Source organism: Rattus norvegicus, chromosome 12 (assembly GCF_036323735.1).
Source record: "Rattus norvegicus strain BN/NHsdMcwi chromosome 12, GRCr8, whole genome shotgun sequence".
Lineage (NCBI taxonomy): Eukaryota > Metazoa > Chordata > Mammalia > Rodentia > Muridae > Rattus > Rattus norvegicus.
The window spans coordinates 38,889,982-38,910,250 of NC_086030.1; the positions used below are offsets into that span (position 1 = coordinate 38,889,982).

The following is a 20,269-nucleotide window of genomic DNA, read 5'->3' on the forward strand; positions in this document are numbered from 1 at the left end:
GAGAGGTTACATGCCTAACACAACGTGTCGCAGTGAGGGGAGGTCCTGGGAAAGGCAGAGAGGGGCTGCTTCAGAACGCCAGAAGCAGGCCACAACCCCATCTTGCCCTGAAAAGAAATGAATTCTGACTCACGGATTCTAGGCTTGAACCTGGGACTTATCGGATGACCTTGAACTTCTCTCAGCTGCTGGGATTGGAAGCCTGGAGACCCACACCCAGCTTACGCAATATTAGGGATGGGACCCAGAGCTCTGTGCGTGGCAGGTGAGCATTCATTCTGTCAACAGAATTACATCCTCACCCTTGGCTCTTTGTTGCTGCTTTTGGCTTTTGCATTTTGAGACAGGGTCTCTTGTAGCCCAGGCTGTCCTCGAACTCCTGATCCTTCTGTCTCCATCTCTGGAGAGCTAGAATTACAGTCCTGTGCCTCCATACTCAGTGGGACTGAGGTCCTATCTTTGCTCGTTAAGCAGTAGCAAAACTCCATTGTGTTTTTGTGAAGCCAAGTCAGTAAGAAACAAGGCTCCCTGATTAGGTGCCAGGTACTGGAGGTCTAGCATGGTCAGTCTGGGTAAACGAGATGTGCTGGGTAATTTTTATGTCAATTTGACACAGGCTAGAGTCATTGGAGAGGAGAGAATCCTAATTGAGAAAGTGTCCCCATAAGATTTGACCGTAAAAAAGTCTGTGGGGCATTTTCTTAATTAGTGACTGTTGGGGGAAGGCAAGTCCACTATGGGCAGTGTCATCCCTAGGCTGGTGGTCTTGGGTTCTATAAGAAAGCAGGCTGAGAGAGGTATGGGGAGCAAGCCAGTAAGCAGCACCTCCCCGCCCCCATGGCCTCTGCATCAGTTCCTGCCTCCAGGTTCCTGCTCTGTTTGAGTTCCCATCCTGACTTTGATGATGAACTATTATGTGGAAACGTAAGCCATATAGATTCATTCCTCCCCAACTTGCTTTTGGTCAGGGTGTTTATCATAGCAATAGAAACCCTGAAACATCAGGGTACTTACTGCCTCTGTCTTCCCAGGATGAGGCAGGGCTGTGTCTGAGGGCATTGGCAACTTGAGCCGGTCACTACTCCTTTTTTGACTTCGGCTGACCTGCTACATACCACCTTGTTGTACAAGAGGTTTAGAGTGGTCAAAAGGACAAGGACACACATGGGCCATCGAGGTGGCTCAGTGGTGAAGGTGATTGTCGCCAAGCCTGTCACTAAGTTTGATGTTCAGAGTTTGATCCCTGGAAACTACTTGGTGGAAAGAAGGGAACCGTCTCCCATAAACTGTGGTACACATCCGTCTCCCCACCTCACACACAAAGTAAATAAACACAACAACAACAACAAAAACAACAACAAAACTTCAAAAGTAAAGACATTAAAATTAAGACCTGGGAGGCAGAGATGGGAAGATCATTATAAGTTTGAAGACAGCCTGGGCTACAGAACAAAGCATTGTCACAAAGAAGACAACAGGGCTGGAGAGATGGCTCAGTAGTTAAGAGCACTGACTGCTCTTCCAGGGGTCCTGAGTTCAATTCCCAGCAACCACATGGTGGCTCACAACCATCTGTAATGGGATCTGATGCTCTCTTCTGGTGAGTCTGAAGACAGCTACAGTGTACTTATACATACTAAATAAATCTTAAAGAAAAAAAACAAACAAAAAAAACAAAAACAGACAACAATAACAAAAAAAATCCCCAAGGCAGGCCTGGCAAAATGGCTCTGTAGATAAGCGTGCTTGCCACCAAGTCTGGTGTCCTGAGTTCAGTCCTCAGGACCCACCTGGTATACGGAGGTGTGACTCTCATAAGCGGTCTTCTAACTTCCACATGTATGTTATGGCATGTGAACATATAGTAAACAAATGGATCCAGGTGTGATGGTGCATGGCTTTAATCCAAATACAATAACCCTGAGAACCCCAGGAGGAGGACGGTTGGGTTACAAGCCAGCCGAGTCTATACCCTGAGTTCCAGGCCGGCCACCGCTAACTAAATATTGAGACACTGTTCTCAAAAAAGAAAAACAAAACAACCAAGCAAAAAATAAACTAAGGAGAAGGTGAGACAAAAGAAGGGGAAGGAGGGGATGAAGAGATGGCTCGGGAGCACTGGCCGATCTTCCAAAGAACCCAGGTTCAATACCCAGCACCCACATGGCAGCTCACAACCGTTTGTACCAATTCTGGAGGCTCTGACAATCCCTCCCAGACAGGATACAAGTAACAGAACACCAATATGCATTAAATAAAAAAATGCTTTAAGAAAAGGGGGGTTGGGGGACAAGCGTGGCAAACTGATAGGATAGGGCCAGCAGGACAGAGTGACCAGGTGGCTTAGAGCGGCCATGTCACCCCTGAGGGATGAATGCTGCTCCTCCCTGAGCCAGCTGCTTCTGGCCCAGTCACACCTGACACCGGACAACAGCAGTTAAGCAGGTTTTCAGACTTATAAATACCAAAAGCTGCTAATGGTTTGAATCTTCAGTGTCCCCAAAGGCCCGTGTGTAAAAGGCTAAATCCTCATCTCAATGCAGTTGGGAGGCTGGTGGGACCCAACAGGAGGTCTTCTGACCACTGAAGGGAATGAAGGGATCCCCTTTAAGGTGTACCTGTCTCACTGATCCCAGCTTGGCTCTGAGACACTGTTTCACTCCTCATAGCCCAGGCTAGCCTGGAATTCACCATGTAGCAGATGCTGTCCCTAGACTTATGTCTTCCTATCTCAGCCTCCAAGTACTGGGACTACAGGCACGAGTTCCCCAAGGAAGCCCATTCCTCTTCCTCTTTGGCCTGAAGCTTCCTATGCCTTGATGCTCCCACCAGAGGCCCCAACAGCGGCATCAACCGACTGGACTGAGCCTTTGCTGCCCTAAGACTAAGTAAACCTTTCCTCTTTCAAACCGCACCAGCAACAGAAAGCATTCTGTCAGTGACAGAATGCTAATCATTCTCACAAAAGCAACCAGGAGGGGACAGGAGAGACCCTGACGAGACAGGTTGTGCACATCCTGTGCTTTGGCTTGGCCTGGCCATGAGGTGTGTGCATTTTTTTGACCATTTCAAGAGTGTGATTTGAGCCTTTCCTCCCAGTAATAAGGTGAGAGACTCAGAGAAACAGGCAGACAAGGCGAGAACAGGAGACTGGCTACATCACGGCCCCGGCCTCACCCTGAGGGTTGGGACGCACATTACTTCTAAAAATCAGACAGCCGAGGACGTAAGACTGCCAGTGCCCATGTTCCTATGGTGACAGTGAATTACTCGGATATCCCCCAAATCTTCCTAGGTGCGTAGGGCAGCTGGGATCATCTCCTGAGATGGCCATCCCCTCATCTCTGGGTGAGGACAGGGTGTCATTTTTATGCTTTGTTTTGTTCCTTGGCTAGGTGTGCGAAGGAGAGAAGCATCTCCTTTGAAGAGCTCCTCTGTGGCACAGAGGCCTGGCAGTCCTGCCCAGCCCTCCTACCCTCTGTCTGGAATGTGAGCAAACAAGCTAGAGAAACAAAAACACAACTTAGGCCCAGGCAGGGAGAGCGGCTGGGGCGGGGCTCACCGTGCATGTCCATCATCCCTGGTGACGAGCTGTTCTCCGGAGTGGTCACCTCTGAGCCACACTTCTCGTCCTTGCCTTTCTTCTTATTCTTGTTTTTCTAGGGGAAAAAAATGGAATGGAAACCCAGTCAGTCAATCATGCAAACGTGTGTGCGTGTGAGTGCACAAGTGTGTGTATGTGAGCGGCCCTGGGGAGTGGCATGAATATTTAATTCCATCAAACAGTCAGAGCCCCCAAGCCTTGGCAGGTTGTCTCTGCCTGCGTTTGAACGTGGCCCACAGAGTGTTCCTTGCCACCTTGGGATCAAAGAGTCTCACCGAGGGCGGGATTCTGAGACATAATCTCACCTGTCTGTGGGGCTCTTACCTGCAGACAGGCAAACCCCCTGGCTGCCGGGAACTCCCTCTTCCTCTACAGAGAGAAACGAGGGGAAAGGCCACAGTCACTGCCGACCAGGGCAGGTACAACCATGGCAAAGACACGGGTAGTTCGCTTCCAGAAGCTTAAGCTCCTTAGGTGGGGGCAGGGCCTTCTCAAAGTGTCAGGAAGGATAGAAAACTCAACAATTGGGCTCCGTGGCCTTTACCACTGAGCAATTGTAGGGCTTTTAGGGTGCTGGGGAACAAACCCAGGGCCTTACGAGTGCTAGCCCAGTGCTCTGCGGGTGAGCTACGCCCCGGCCCCAGAGAGAACAGAACCGTGTAGGTTCTATGAACGATGGTGAAGACTCCAAAAAGTAAACCATGGACAGCTTGATTGTTCCACATAACAATTACAGACTAAGGCGGTTCTCTCTGGATTTTAATCAGAAAGATCCGCGAGGCGCAAGCATGTCAAAATTCCTCAAAATCTCCAAGACAAAGAGGAGCAGGGCATGCGGCCTCTACCTTTGGGGTGTGTTGTGGGGGTCTCCATTTACGGTGTACTTGTGAGCATAGGCACTCTGGAAGGATAAACACAAACTGGGTGCGCTGGTAGCTTCAAGGAGGTACCCAACTTGGGGTGCGTGCATACAGCGATCAAAGGCAGATTTAGGAAATGATCTCCTGCAATATTAATATTTAAACGTGGCTGCAGACGGCCCAGTGACTAAGAACACTGGCCGCTCCTGCAACGGGCCCAAGTTCAGTTCCCGGCATCCACAGAGTGGCTCACGACCATCTGCAACTCTAGTTCTAAGAGATCCAATGCCCTCTTCCGGCCTCCGAGAGAACTGCGTGCACGGGGCAAACATGTACAGGCAGAGAAGACACACATGCACAGAGGAAATAAGTCATTTTCGTTTATAGTAACAGGTCACACAGGTGCAAACAAACAGAGGCAGAACACGTTCATGGCTTCCCGTGGCTCCGGGCGCGAGTGCTAACAGGGCACCCGCCATGCGGGGTGGGGGTGGGGGAGCACAGTACATTATGTGAGGGTCAGAGGGAACGTTTAGGAAACAGTTTTCTTTCCGAGTTCTAGGGACCAAACTCAGGTCATCGGGCTCCGTGGCCTTTACCACTGAGCAATTGTAGACACCCAAACCCAGCATCCTGTGGTTTAAAGAACACAGCAGCATCAAACGTGTGAGGTAGATATTCTACCACTGAGCTACACCCTCAAGGCAAAATCCACTGGAAAGAACGAACCAGATCCTGTAATCCTAGTGTGAGAGGCAGGAGGAGGGTGAATACAAGGCCAGGCTGGGCTGCATCGTAAAACCCTGTCTCAAACCACATGGTGGTTCACAACCATCTGTAATGGGATCTGATGCCCTCTACTGGTGTGTCTGAGGACAGCTACAGTGTACTTCTATGTAATAAATAAATAACTCCTTAAAAAGGAATACGAAATAAGGGCCAGGTATGGTGGCTCATGCCTTTAATCCCAGCACTCTAGAGGCAGAGGCAGGTGGACCTCTCTGTGAGTTTGAGGCCAGCCTGGTCTACAAAGCAAGTTCGGGACAGCCAGGGCTCTGTTTCACAGAGAACCCTTGACTCAAAAAAGCCTATGCCTATATATATTCATATCTTTAATTTCGTAGTCAATTTCATATATTTTTTGTGTGTGTATCTATATATCTATATATCTATATCTATATACACATCTATCTATTGAAATGGAAGTCAAGCATGCACTTCTGTGTTAGCAGGTCCGTTCTTCCCCATCTATAATTCTATAAAGAGAAGCTGGCGAGATGGCTCTGCAAACCTGAAGATCTAAGTTACAGCCCTAGAACCACATAGTGTGGAGAGCCGATTCCCACAAGTTGTCTCCTGACTTCCACTCATGTGCCACGGTACATGCATGCAAACATGTACACACACACACACACACACACATACACACACACGCACACACACACACACGGAAGTAACATTTGAATTTTGACACACGTTTTGTCTGTTGTGGGGGGAGGAGGATGAAGCCTTCAAGAACACTGATGTCTACTGATGTCAATTTTTCAAAAGATGGTATAAAACTGTGTCCCAATGGAGTGTTTTCTAAAACCATAAAAAGTTAACCCCTCCCGAACGCCATGCAGATTTCTGGCCTGACCGTGTCAGCGATTCTACCGTAGCTGTCTGGGGTAGGCCCCTGGAATCTGCCCTAGGGGGAAGAGGGATTAAACAGCAGTCTCCTGCCTCGGCTCAGAGGTGAAAGGAGTTTTCTGGAAGGCCATGCTATGTTACATATTCTCCAGGCAACATAGTGCACATTCAGAAGCCACACAAGCTAGACATGGCTCCTCCACAGCGGGGAGAGGGCAGGGGGCTCCCACAGTGAGCTGATACACCCAGCCTCACGGGTTAGCCAGGGCTTGTCTCTTTGCCCGGCCAGGAGCTGCCCCATCCTTCCCAGAGCCCATAGATTACACGTTCCCCTTGATCAGATTGCACTTGGCACTTCCCCGAGGTCTGTTTCGTGCTATTCTATAATTATCTTCTCCCAACGAGATTAGAAATTCCTTGACAGCAGGGGCCATGTCTCCTCAGACGCAGCCAGCATCTCTACACCACCTAATGATGTGTAAGGCCAAGGCCAGGGCTGGAGCCAGGAACTGCCTCAGAGGACTTGAGCTGCCTTGCCCAGTTACACGTGGATAAGCCAAGCCTTAGTCCCTTTATGGTAAGAGGGGCCTTGGTGGCTTCAGAAACCCAAGTCAAAATGGGAAGGGATGTCAATCACGTAAGTTCTGGGCCCTCCCAAGGTGAGCCTGTGATCTCAGCCCTACCTAGAATCCCTACTCTCAGTGGGCAGGTTGTTGAAGATGGGTCAGAGAGAGGCTAGCCCTTTGGAAGGGAAGCTTAGTCTCCGTCTTTACTAAGAAACCTGCTGCCCCACACCGGAACATTAATCATGGCCACCTTGTGCCAAGCTCGTCTGAAGAGCGCCAAGTGTTGGTAACCTGGACGGAGTCAGGGAGGGCGGTAGTGCAAAGGCCTCTAGGTGGGAAGTGGATTGGCTACTTCTCAAGTATCCTTCAGAACACCGCATGGTCACCACAGCCCACTCTGGCCATTAGACCCAGCTTGGTCCCACTTGTATCCCTTAACCTTCCTATAGCTCCCCCCACCCCCTCGGGGGTGGTGCAGGCTTCCCTCTACCAGGCTCTCTCATTCCTGCTCTTCCAAGAGCCTCGACCATTAGAAGGTTCTCCAGGGGCAGAGAACACATGCCTTTCAAAATCAGAAAGTCTCGAGCCAGGTCGCAACTCTGACGTAGACACTGCACGACTGGGGGGTGGGGGGGGGGGGAGACGGGACAGACGACGTCTCTGCGCCTCTCAGAGATCATGTCTTCCTTTGTACAGAAATTCTAAAAGATAGGAAGTAGGTAGATGACTGAAGCATGGGCACAGGGCCTGGCGGATGGATGGCGGCTCAGGAATTGAAAGAGGAGGCTTGGTATGACTGGGTACAACACTGCCGGTCCCCACACCATAGCGCACAGGGTTCTAGGGAGAGTAAGCCCCGTATAAAAGTGTCTCCACTGGCTGACTTCGAGGCTCTTAAGACAGAGGACAGCTTTCAAGGGACATTCCTCTTATCACGGAGGGCCAGGTTCTGGGGAAGAACTACAGAGCGATGAGGACACAGGTTCAGTGGCCTTTCTAGGCCTCAGCTGGGCTCTGTGCTTTCTGAGCAGTTTAGGCTCCCAGGCTAGTGGTTGGCAACAGAGCACTTCTCCCTGCAGTGGGAAGGCTACCCCGGGTAGGGAAGGATGACACAACTGCCCCACATACTCACGTCATCGACTTTCGGCTCCGTCACAGGAACCCACTTGTAGATTCGTAGGGATGTATCGCCAACGGTCACCCATTTCTTCTCCCTGCAAGGAATGAGGAAGAGCCCATAACCAGGGGGCTTTGTACAGGACTCTGCTTAAGGGGAGAGGGTGGCAGAGGTCACAGCTACAAAGTGATAACTACGTAGCCCTGGGGCTGAGACAAGAAGTTTTGATCACGCAGATACGGCTGGAATCCCGGCTCCGTCCTTGGCAGCCGAGGCCCTGGGAAAGTCATTTGGCCAACGGAACCTTTGTGCTCCCTACCTTTCGGGGATCCAAAAGGCAAGCAAACACCCTACCCTCCTAGCAGCCTCCATTCAGAACAGTGCAGGGGGATGGGTGTGTGTGTGTGTGTGTGTGTGTGTGTGTGTGTGTGTGTGTGTGTGTGTGTGCGTGCGTCTGGCCTGGTGGGGGCGATTCCTTGTACCTGTCCTTCAGTCAAGTCTGATCCCTGATCTCCATAGAAACCCTGGGTTCTAAACTCCCATAGGACAGAAGTCAAGTACCCAGTTGAGAGAGACAGGTTTGCAGCAGAATGGTTCATCAAGAATATCAATTGTGGGGGCTGGAGAGATGGCTCAGTGGTTAAGAGCACTGACTGCTTTCCAGAGGTCCTGGGTTCAAATCCCAGCCACCACATGGTGCCTCACAACCATCTGTAATGAGATCAGATGCCCTCTTCTGGTGTGTCTGAAGATACCTACAGTGTACTTATATATAAAATAAACAAATAAATCTAAGAAAAAAAGATATTAATTATGCCCTTGCCAAGCCGCAGCCATTTTCTAGACTATTACAATGGCCACCAACATCAGTTAGATGGCACCACTTCTTGCTCTAAATATTTAGAGGCCAAGTACCTGGGCAGGGGCGAACACAACTTGGGGGAGAATAACCAGGGGCAGGGCTGGGGTTTGAACCCCAACAGTATGGGCTCCAGCTTAGCCATCTTAAGGAGGCAGCTTGAAGTCTTACTGAGTCTATCAAGTAACTCAGCTGATTCGGGGGACTGGAGGGAGAGGCAGGGCTGCAATCTCAGTTCAGCACAACAGTCCCGCTGCTGCCTAGAACTGCAGTCACAGGGACCTTGGCTTCTCCACCCAAACTTAACCTATGGTCTACCCCTCATTTATACCGTGACAGATTACAGTCTCTACCATGTCATCACTGAGCCTTTGGGGGAGGGAGGACAGCAGTGGCAAGCACGCTCAGAGACAACCATAACCAAACCATGCACATAACCAAACCATACACTTCTATCCGCAAGCTGCCACAGGTCTCCTCCACGTTCCCGTTATCGACGGCCTGGCTTGCATTGTTAAGGGAGACAGACCGTGTGTAGTTGCTTCTGTGTGCCAAGCACCATGCCCACATACTCCGATGCTCACATGACCACCTGTGGCAGCAAGGGTCCCCTTCTCCACTTGACCGATCGAGGAAGGGAGACCTGAGGAGGTGAACTCATAACCTCACAGTGAGAATCCAAAGTGGACTGCTTTCCAGAGCCCCCGGCAGGAGAAGCGCAAAATGAAGATAGAGACTTCCATCCCTCTCCTGCCTCCTGGGGGCAGACAGAGCCCATAAGCCACAGGCCTGATCTTTTACTCTCTACTCTGAATACACAGGAGGGACCTGAGGGGACACGGCTACTGTCAGAACAACCTCAGTGACAGGTAGAGACGGAATCCTGATGGCTCCTCCAAGCTATACGGCCCCTCTCCTCTCTCTCCTTTCTCTGAGGTTAGTAAAGAGGACAAGAGAGGAGCACACGGTTCAGATGAGGAAAGGGGCAGTCCAGAAACTTTTGCCCCATTCAGGGCCACACAGGCAATACAATGCGGTAAATACCTGTGGTAAGTTCATGTGGAAAAACATAGAGTGAACACAGGTTTTGCCGTCAGAGTCTGCCGTCTACTATTCTGCTGCCCACGGAGAAGAAAAGTCTATTCTAGAGAGTACCTTAGTGGTTGGAAAGTATGCCGGAGCCCTGGGCCTCCCAACATGAACAGGGACGAATGTCTGAAGTGATCAGGCATTGTGGGCTACCAACTACATACCCGCTCCTTCTTCCCCAGCCCGTGACCTCTTCACTCAGCACTCTTATCAGTGTGGACACTGACTCGGGGGCTTTGGGACAGAGGCAAAAGTTATGAACTTGACCTTGAGAGCTGGGAGTGGTGGGACATCATTCTAGTACCTTGAGATCCTGAGATTCCTGTACCCCCAGGGACTTAGGCAGGATTGCTAATTCTAAATCCCAGGTGGCTCTAAACTACACAATGAGATTAATAATGATGATGGTGGTGAAGGTGATGATGACAGTGGTGATGATGATGGTGGTGGTGGTGGTGGTGATGATGATGATGTCTGGTGGGATGGCTCAGTAGGTGGTGGGTAAAAACATCGGATAACCTGAGTTAGACCCTCAGAACTGATATGATAGAAGGAGAGGACCTACCCCCACAGGCTGGGCTCAGACTTCCACACGTGCGTCCTAGCACACGTGAGTATGATCCCACCCCACACACAAAATAAGTCAAAAAAGAAAAAAGTAATAGAACTTTCAAAAACTGAAGTACGACCTGACCTTGGGATTGACCTCTGACCTGGGATTTGTCTCTTCCAAGGGCCCTGGCTCAGGGCAGCAGCTCACATCTCCTACGTGTGCTGCCGCCCATCGTGGGGGAACACACACACACAGCTGGCTGCCCCTATGCTGAGGGAACGAGACAGTTCCCATCATCTAACAGCAAGAGTGGCAAGCCAGTGGCCGGCAGGCAGGCACGTCTGGTTTACCCTCATGGTTTACCCTTTAAAAGGTTGACTGGGTTACCAAAGGAGAAGAGAGAGAAAAACCATAAAAATCCAGTTTTGGGGTACTCTGGAAACATGATCTGCAGTCCATATTCCCCCTGGGAGCCACAGCTTGCTCCCAATGGCTAACACTGGCTCCCCCAACCACAGCCCCCGCACCTCTCACCACCTGGAGGCGTTCACTTTGACCACCAAGTTGCACCTCGACCTAGCCACAAAAAAAAAAAAAAAAAAAAAAAAGGCTTGTTCCCATGGCAACAGGCTTGGCTTCTGTACCTCCTGCCTTGTGTTCCTGAGATAAAAGGATGAAATGAAGTCCCAGATGTAAGACTACAGCTCCAAAGTTCTTCTCCAGCTCGGACTCCTCTATAAACTACAGAGTCCATCTCGGATTCTCAAGGCCAAGGTAAACTCCCAGTGCTCTACTGGGTCTAGGTGCGGTGAGTCTCAGGGGGCCTTGTTGGCTCCAGAGAGCTCTAAATCCCTTTGTAAATTCACTACACGGTTAGTCTTTGTCATCCCGGGAGACCTGACCTCATCCTAATCAGGTCTGAGTCCCCCTCAGATGGCACTTCTTAGGGATGGGTGAAAAGCCCCAAACTAGTCAGTCTGTCCTTATGTGAGTTGCTAAAGGACTTCTTGGACTGAGAGCTGAAAGGTCCTGGACCAATGCCTACCACGAAGCTCTGATCTCCCTTTGTCTTTCTCACTCACACTGGGCCTCCCAGCCTGACCCAATAGGGACCTACCATGTTGTTCTTCAGTCATCTTCTGGCTACCTCACACCCCACCAACCCGCCCTGCCAGGACACCAGACAGAAAGAAGAGGAGTAGCCGCCAGCTATGGGTGGGGAGGCCATAGTTCACACTGGCTCCTTCTGCAGGGCAGAGGAAGGGTAGGGCTAGCCAATCAGAGTATTAAAAAAAAAATACCATCCTAGGCTTTCAGACTGAATGATATGCCAGACACCTCGCCTCTCCTCTAAATAAAATACAGGGGGTTGGGGATTTAGCTCAGTGGTAGAGCACTTGCCTAGCAAGCGCAAGGCCCTGGGTTCGGTCCCCAGCTCCGAAAAAAAGAAATAAATAAGTAAAATAAAATACAGAATTCCTCACTGATTTTGAGTTTTTCAGATAAATGGATAACTGTTTGGTATGTGTCTCAAATATTTCATGGGCTATACTTACATAAAGGGTTGTATATGTGTGTATGTGTGTGTGTGTGTGTGTGTGTGTGTGTGTGTACAGCCAGAGCTTTGTACATATTAAGCTCAAATTCTACCATTAAAGCAATATTCTCAGTAGACATTTTCATTTTTGCCTTTTTTTTTGAGACAAGCTTGAATGTAGACCAGGCTAGCCCAGAACTCAGTATGTAGCTGAGGCTATCCTTGAACTCCTGATTCTCCTGCCTCTACAAGTGCTAAGGTTATAGGCATACATCACTATACGGGGGAGGGGGGACTTTTTTTTTTTTAAATCACTTTGTTATTTTTCTGAAATTCAAATTTACCTGGGTGTTCTGTATTTTCCTTTGCTAATTATGGCAGCCCCATGCCTTAGCCAGTGGTGAAATGCATGGTTGGTGCCCACAGTTAATAAACAACCCCAAAGCCTTCAGGGTTGATTGCAACACTGTTGTACAGACAGGCCAAGACCAGATCCCGTGACTCAAGGAAGCCCCCTGCATTTCTGTGTAAGATGGGGACGGGAAGCAGATCCAAATTTCTACAAAAGTCCACCTTACATAAGGGCGTTTACAAGGGCCCCTGTGTACTCCAGTGACTCCACCTGACTAGCCAGTCCTAGGCAGTTCTGGAAGGGGAAGGGGCACCGAGTCCCCTAGTTGACAGCAGCAAGGAACTTGAGTTTCATGCTTTGCCCAAGGTCACAGCTAGGAAGAGAAGTAGAAACTCGAGCAGGAGATCCCAAAAAGCCTGAAGTCTTTAGAGGTCATGATGCACTACGGGGAAGAAGGCGGCCACATCCCCCGCTGCACTCCCAGGCTCCGCAGGCTGTGAACCCGCTGGGATGGAAGAAGTCTCCAGGCCTGCTGCTCTGGGGCCCGCAGGGTGGAAAGCCCCATCCCTCCATCTGCCCGCCCTGCAGAGCAGCTGGCAGACCCAGCGGCAGCTGTCACAGCTCCAGGACCAGAAAGGCAGCTTACACCGGCCAGCCTGCCGCTTTCTACCGTCCAGGCCGGTGACAGACAGAAGGGACGCTTGCTCTGATATCAGTTCTCTACCACCCCAGCCTTCCCTTGAGAGTCCCACAGGAGAGGGTCCGTTACTGTGCTGTTTTCCTGTGTTTTGGCCTGCAGCTGTTTCTGCCATTTTTAAATGGCTCCAGTTGGGCACTAGTCGCCCTGCTCAGCAGGGGAGCTCCCGGCACCCAGGACTTGGATCTCAACTTTGGAAAGCCTCCCCTTCTCACGGTTGTGAAAATTCTTTGTCCCATTGGAGCCAAACCCAGCCCACGGCGGGCATCCGGCCATCCGCAGACAGCCCTTTCCATAGGAGGCCCGGGAGCACGTGGACTTTATTGATTTTTTTCCTTGCCTTTTTTGTTGGGTTTCACTCTGAAAGGACAGCTAACTTGTGACACCATCAAGCCGGAGACAGGCACCCCCAGAAGTGTTTAAAAAAAAAAAGACAACAACAACAGAGGCGTGACTCAAGAAATGAAACCCCCCCAAAATAACAGCCTGCAGTGGGGCCTGGCCAGTTCCTATAAAGGACAGGTCCAGCCAGCAGCCGCTGACACTTGGGGACACCCTCGCAGCTGCTCCTCTCCCGCTCGGACCCAGATGAAGCCGTGGGAAAAAAAAAAAAACGTAATAAAGTTAAAATCAGGGAGCAGGGAGTTTTCAACAAGTCTGACCCAACCTGGTGGTGGACTACTGGAGCCTCAGGCCTGGTCTCTGGGGCCGCCTCGGAGTCAGATCCCGACGAGGGCCGTGAAAATGTTCCATCCTACTAATTATAACGAGGCCACGCCGGGCACGATCTAATTTGAGCTCGAAAAACACGCACGGCCCACACCGAATCTCCCGGTCCCCTCCTCCTCCCCCAGTGCAGAGAACAAAAACAACGGTCGCTCGCTCTCTCCGCAAAACAAACACCAGCTCCAGCTAGAAGAAGGCAAGACACGGCCCAGGACTTGGCTTCTGGCTGCAAACATCGCGTTCCCCAAGCTCCGGGTGCCGCGCGGAGCGCGTGGGAGCCGTGGGTGCTCCGCGCCCGGGCCGCGCCACCGCCTTCCTAGCGCTCGCCCCCATCTTCCTTCCTCGCCCGGAGCCCTCGCTCCAGGCTGCCCAAAGCGCTAAATTTAAACGGCTCGCGCTCTGCAAACTCCGCAGACTCGAGGGCGCCGAGGCCTGGGAGGCGGGGAGCTGCGGGCGGGTCGGGGCGTAGGGTGAGAGTGTGTGTGCGTATGTGTGTGTGTGTTGGGGGGACACCGGCGCCGCGCCGCCCCGGGAGGAGACGGCGGCCCGCTCCGCGCTGCACAATGGAGCTCGCGCTCTGCCCGCCGCCGCCGGCATCACGGCCCCGGCGCGCGGGAAGCCGCTTTCATGTGACTTGCACAAAAAAACGAAATGGCTTCTGGGGCCGGCTGCGAACCCCCCTCTCCCGAGAGCCGAGCTCGGAGCTCCGGGCTCCGGGCTGCAGCCGCCACCGCCACCGCCACTGCCTCCGCCGCCGCGCCAGGTGGGCGACCGGCGCCAAGCACACCTGGGCAGCGGACGCAGCCCCCGCGGGGCGCAGGTGACCCCGGCCGCGCGCCCTCGCCAACTCCGGGCCCGGGGCCGCTGCGCCCCGCCGCTCTGCGCGCTGGGTCCCGGCTTGCTGGCGGCCGCGATGCGGTGCAGCGAGCCGGGGAGAGCTAGAGAGCGAGCAGGCGCCTCGGCTTACCATTTGCGCACTTTCTCGATAGCCGCCATGACCCTCTTGATATCATCTTTGGCCCGGCTCCTGGTCTCGGCTCGAACCGACCTGCCCGACATGGTTCTAGCGGGGAGGGAGAGAGAGGAGAGAGAGGCTGGGGGAGCGCGCCCGCCGGGTCCTGCTCGCCACACTCGCCCGCTCTCTCACTCGCGCACAGACACACACTCACACACATACGCGCACACACAAAGCCTGGTGCCGCCGCGCGCCCGGGGCCCAGTGCGCAAGCGCCGGGCGGCAGCTGCACAGAGCGAGGGGGAGCGGCGCGGCCGCCAGCAGTGCGGCCTCCGGGCGCCGCCGCCCACCCCGGGGAGCCTCGGGGACCTCGCCCTGGGAAGCTATCTTGGGTGACCCCGACCTCCCAGCACGCGGGACGGCCCCGCGACCGGACTCACCCAGAGGCCGCAGGTGCGATTGGGGGCCTCTCCGTCCAAGACACACACCCTGGGGATGGCAGACTGCAGGCCGTGGGTGCTCTGGCTCGGGTTGGTGGCCGCGGGCGCGATCGTGCAAGTTTCTTGTCGGGCGCTTGAGTTCTCGGAGTTGGAGGCTGCGGTTTGGGACGCGAGGTGATCTTAGAAAGAGTTGAGGCGCCGGTCTCTGGCCAGCTGCCTTGTTAAAATGTGCGAGCTAGAAAGTCGCTTCCCCATGCTTAAACTACAGTCCTAGGAAAGGTGCTGGAGCCCGGTGGCAATTGACATTGTCGCAGGACTTTCTTTCCCGTAGAGATAAGTTGTCCCAGTCACGGATCAACCTCCTTGGGGTTTTCTGAAAATGACAATTTAATCTGAAACGGCTCCTAGTAGAAGTGCAGTGTATTGGCCCGGAGCAGCAAGTAAACCGGACTGGTCCAACACAGAAGGACTTTCTTTTGAGGAACTGTCTTCCTACCCTAGGACCGAGCTGCGTGGCAGAATGTACCGCGGTCAACCAGGATAGGGACAGGTGGGTGTGCAGTTGCGGCTAGACAGACTGGACCAGAGCGAATGCTCGTCCAGGTGGATGCTGGGACAAGAGATGACCTAAAATGAGCATTGATGCCAACATCAGCCCTTTCATAAATGGGGAAACTGAGTCAAGGGGTGATTCAAGGTTGCAGCCGTGAACTTCATCTGCGACTGCTGTGATTCTAGTACCCAGCACCCCCCCTGAAGTTTGGGGTGCTGCAGGGGTTTGGTAGAGGGAACTAGTGGGGAGATGGGGGTGAGAATCTGTGGGATCTTCCCCAGGCTTATCTTTTAACCACTTTAAACACAGGATCCTAATGCGGAAAAAATTAAAATATGGAGGTTGGGGATTTAGCTCAGTGGTAGAGCGCTTGCCTAGCAAGCGCAAGGCCCTGGGTTCAGTCCCCAGCTCCGAAAAAAAGAAAAAAGAAAAAAATTAAAATATGAACGGTCAGGCCTGGTAGCCCAGTCCTTTAACTCCAGCACTCCTGAGGCAGAAGCAGGCAGATCTCTGTGAGTTCAAGGCCAGCCTGGTTTATGGACGTAGTTCTAGGACTAACTAACCAGGACTACATAGTGAGACGCTGTCTCAAATCCAAAATCGAAAAACAAAAAAAAAACAGTCGAGCCAGGCAGTGGTGGTGCACGCCTTTAATACCAATACTTGGGAGGCAGAAGCAAGCAGATGTCGATGTGTTCAAGGTCAGCCTGGTCTACATAGCAGTGAGTCCCAGGACAGCCAGGGCTACAAAGACAAACTCTACCAAAACAAAACAAATAAATAACAACAACATACACACACACACCACAAATATGTCAAAGAACCATTTTTATCATGGTTGAAAACTGTGCTGTAAATCAGAAGTCTCATACTTTTGGCCCTCTGTATCTGACCATCAGATATGTGCTTGTACCCCAGGGAATGAATTTTTGTTTAGTGCAGAAATTGTGCCTGCTAGGCAAGTGCTATACCACAGTTTCGACACAGAATATATGTTATATATATATATATATATATATATATATATATATATATGTGTGTGTGTGTGTGTGTGTGTGTATATATGTATATATATGTATATATATATAAAAAATTTTAAAATAAGATATATTGAAAATTCACATATGTGGTCTGCAAGATGGTTTAGTACATGTGTTTGCTGCCAAGCCTGAAGACCAGAGTTCAACTCTCAGACCCCACACTGTGGAAAAAAGAACTCATGAAAGTTGTTCTCCTATCGCCACATGTTTACATACCATACGCACACACACATGCACGCACGCGCGCACGCACTAGATGAAATGTAAAAATATTAAAAACCCAAATACCAATTGACGAATGGATGTCTTTTCAAACAGTGGGATTATTCATCCGTGATAATAATACAAGGAATACCAATATCGTTAAACATGCATGAAGGCATGATAGGTAGAAAGATAAAGGCATGCAAGGACAAAGATTGTATGACCCCACTTACAGGAGTTATCTAGAGTAGACAGGAGCTGGGACGGGGAGAGGGAATGGTGGCCAATGGTTTTTCGTTTGTTTGGTTGGTTGGTTTTTTTTTGTAATGAAGAAAGTTTTCTTGACCTATATGTTAGAAGTGAATGTCCCATGTCACTGAACTGTACTTGTAAATGGTTACAATGAGCCAGGCACATGACTCAGTGGTTAGACACTTGCTACGAAAGCACAGAGACTATCGCTCAGATCCCCAGAACTCATGGAAAGTTTTGGTTGGTAGATGTGGCCACTGGCCTGTAATTCCAAAGTCTTGAAAGGCCGAGACAGGCGATTCCTCAGAACAGGCTGGCTACTGGGACTAGCCATACTTACAAGCTCTGGTTTGATTGAGCCAGTCTGCCTCAAAATAAGCCAGACAGAGGACAATTCCAGACATGGACTGACCTCTGTACATGCACCTCCATGTACATGTGCACCACACCATGCGTGCAAATGTGTGTGCACACATGGAGACCGTACACATGCATACCCATGAAAATGGGAAAGGGAGGAAAATGTTCATAATGGCTGATGTGAGGTTACGTGAATTTGGCTATTATAAAAAGAAATCCAAATTGGTTAGAAGCAGCTGGAGTTCTGCAAAGCGGCCCTCGCCTTTCAAGCTGCTCAGGTGACCGGGTTTGCTCCATGAAACCACCTGACTTCAGTTTGCTGTCTATCCCCTGAAGGTGTTTATATTTTTGATTCCCGATTAAACCGTAAAGCTCTCTACAAATGTTCTTTATAAGTCTAGTGTGTCATTTTTAGGTCCCCTCCCAGCAGATATTTTTGAGCTTCTTTCTTTCAACAAAACTGGGCTGTTTCATAGTTTGTGTCTGATGACTAATGCTCTTTGCTGGATCTTGTTCATGCATTTCCTTGTTATATGCCTGGCTCTCTTTGACTAGGTCACACACTGTATTATTTCTTCTCCTTTTCCCCCCTTCCTTAATCCTCATCTTCCTCCTCCTTCCCTCCTACAGGGTCTTATATAGCTCAGGCTAGCCTCAAACTTACACAAGTAGCTGAGGGTAGCCTTGAACTCCTAACCCTTGCACCTTCGCTAGAATTGCAAGCAGGAGTCACCACACTCAGCAGGACTTAGATTTACTTCAGTCACAGTCAAGTTCACATAGGCGGAAGCCACCACAGCAGTAACAGGACTGAACTGGTAGCTGGAGTCTTGCTCTTTGCTTTTTGTTTTTAATGGAGTGTGCTCGATGACTCTATCTTGTACAAATGATTCAAATCCCGAAAAAACTGTTGCTACTATTAATATACTCTCATATATAAAAAATATATCATGTATAACATATATCACATAGATATCATAGAATATGTATTATATCGTATATATATCATATGAGATATATACATATATAATATATGTATACTATAAATATATGTGTATATATGTATAATATAAATATATGTGTATATAATATAAATTATATATATACATATATATAATTTGAATTCTTGGACACTTTTAGCTGTGCTACCAACTTCAGGAAAAAGTAATCCTGTTTACTGTTGGTTTGGCATTACAGAAATGAACAGTTATATTGGTGCAGATACATTAAAGTTAATTTTCCCCCCATTTATACAGGGGTAGGGCTGGATTAAATATATAAGGTCTTATCTAGGTGGGTTTGATCATAGAAACTATTAGTTTCTAAACAAAAAGGAAACGTGTCACGGCGAGGAGGTACCACAGTATAAGAAGCCCGAGACTCTGCTGGAGCGCCAGGCACCTGGTTCCAGTCCTCCTAACTCAGTGGTTCGCAGCCTTCCTAAGGCGGCTTGGGACCTTCAATGCAGTTACTCCTGTTGTGGTGACCCCCAACCATAAAGTTATTTTTGTTGCTACTTTGTTGCTGTGATTTTGCTACTGTTATAAATTGTAATAGGAACATCTGCTTTCCGATGGTCTTAGGTGACCCCCAGTGAAAGGGTCATAAGAGTCCATTCTACCCCCAAAAGGGCCGAGATCCACAGGATGAGAGCCACCGACCCGACTGCTGTCTTGTCTTACCTTTAAGATGTTTCCAAATACTTTCTTCTAAATTTTAAATTATTTATTTAGCGGGGGATACCCACATACCATATTGGTTCTCTCCTATGGCTAAATGGGTGCTGGGCACCAAACTCAGGTTGTCAGGCTTGTCAGACTCGGCGACAGGCAGCATCACTAGCTGAGCCATCTTGCTGGCCCTCAAAGACTTGCTTCATTTTTGTTTCTCTTTTTAGAAACAGGGACTCCCTATATAGCTCAGGCTGGGCTCAAACTTGAGACTCAAACTGAGTCCTGGGATGACATTTACGTACTGTAGGGGATTGGTTCTAAGACTTTGTCCTATTTCAGCTCCCAAAAGCCTCCGCTTCCAGACCTGAGGGTCCCTGCCCCCGGCTGGCTTCTGTTGATAATAAAGAATTGCCATAGAGCCAATGGTTGGGCAGGGAGACAGGGCGGGACTTTTAGATTGCTCAGAGAAGGAAACAGAAAGATGAGCCTTAAAGGCCACCGACATGTAAGAATCATGTAAGAATCGGGGAAAGTGGCCCTAGGGGCACTTCCTCTGTCGGGTCTGGGGTAGCAGAGATAAATATAGATTTTTAAAAGATAATAAATCAGGAATACCGGAGGGGAGTGTTTGCTAGCTGAGGGGACGTTTAGAAGTGTCCAGCTATTGAGCTAGTCAAGGCACATCAAAATTAGCTGGCGTGTGTGTGTGTGTGTGTGTGTGTGTGTGTGTGTGTGTGTGTGTGTGTGTTTCATTCAGGAATCCAGAGAGCTGTTGGTCAGGTGCATGCTCCCAGGGGAGACAGGAGGCCTGGAGCTAAAGAGGCTAACTAATTCATGACTACAATGTATCACCATGCCTAGATCCTCTTCTTGGCTCTTTTCAAGTTTTTAGCTTAAGAGTTGTTAGTTTAGGGGTTGGGGATTTAGCTCAGTGGTAGAGCGCTTGCCTAGGCAGCGCAAGGCCCTGGGTTCAGTCCCCAGCTCCCAAAAAAAAAAAAAAAAAAAAAAAAAGAGTTATTAGTTTAAAGATTTATTTACGTTATATATATGAATACACTGTCGCTGTCTTCAGACACACAAAAGAAGGCATTAGATCCATTACAGATGGTTGTGAGCCACTATGTGGTTGCTGGGAATTGAACTCAGGACCTCTGGAAGAGCAGCCAGTGCTCTTTTTTTTTCTTTTTTTTTTTCTTTCTT

General features: G+C 50.1%; 1 protein-coding gene and 1 long non-coding RNA gene across 6 annotated transcripts in view; one reads left to right on the top strand and one right to left on the bottom strand.

Moving 5' to 3' along the window:
* Window positions 1-14,789, bottom strand: part of Bcl7a (BAF chromatin remodeling complex subunit BCL7A) — a 31,920-nt gene extending 17,131 nt beyond the window's left edge. Inside the window, 3 exon segments of the mRNA NM_001398956.1 lie at window positions 3,563-3,659; window positions 7,795-7,876; window positions 14,560-14,789. Of these exon segments, the coding sequence (NP_001385885.1) occupies window positions 3,563-3,659; window positions 7,795-7,876; window positions 14,560-14,651 (271 nt within the window). The 5' untranslated portion in view covers window positions 14,652-14,789.
* A 35-nt stretch (window positions 14,790-14,824) lies between these two features.
* Window positions 14,825-20,269, top strand: part of LOC120095967 (uncharacterized) — a 29,867-nt gene continuing 24,422 nt past the window's right edge. Inside the window, exons 1-2 of one of the 5 annotated variants that reach the window (XR_005491959.2) lie at window positions 14,825-15,000; window positions 15,489-15,537. This is a non-coding gene — a long non-coding RNA (uncharacterized LOC120095967). Of the gene's footprint in view, window positions 15,001-15,301; window positions 15,538-20,269 lie in introns of all 5 variants that reach the window. The other 4 variants (XR_005491957.2, XR_005491958.2, XR_010056766.1 and 1 more) reach the window with 4 other exon arrangements.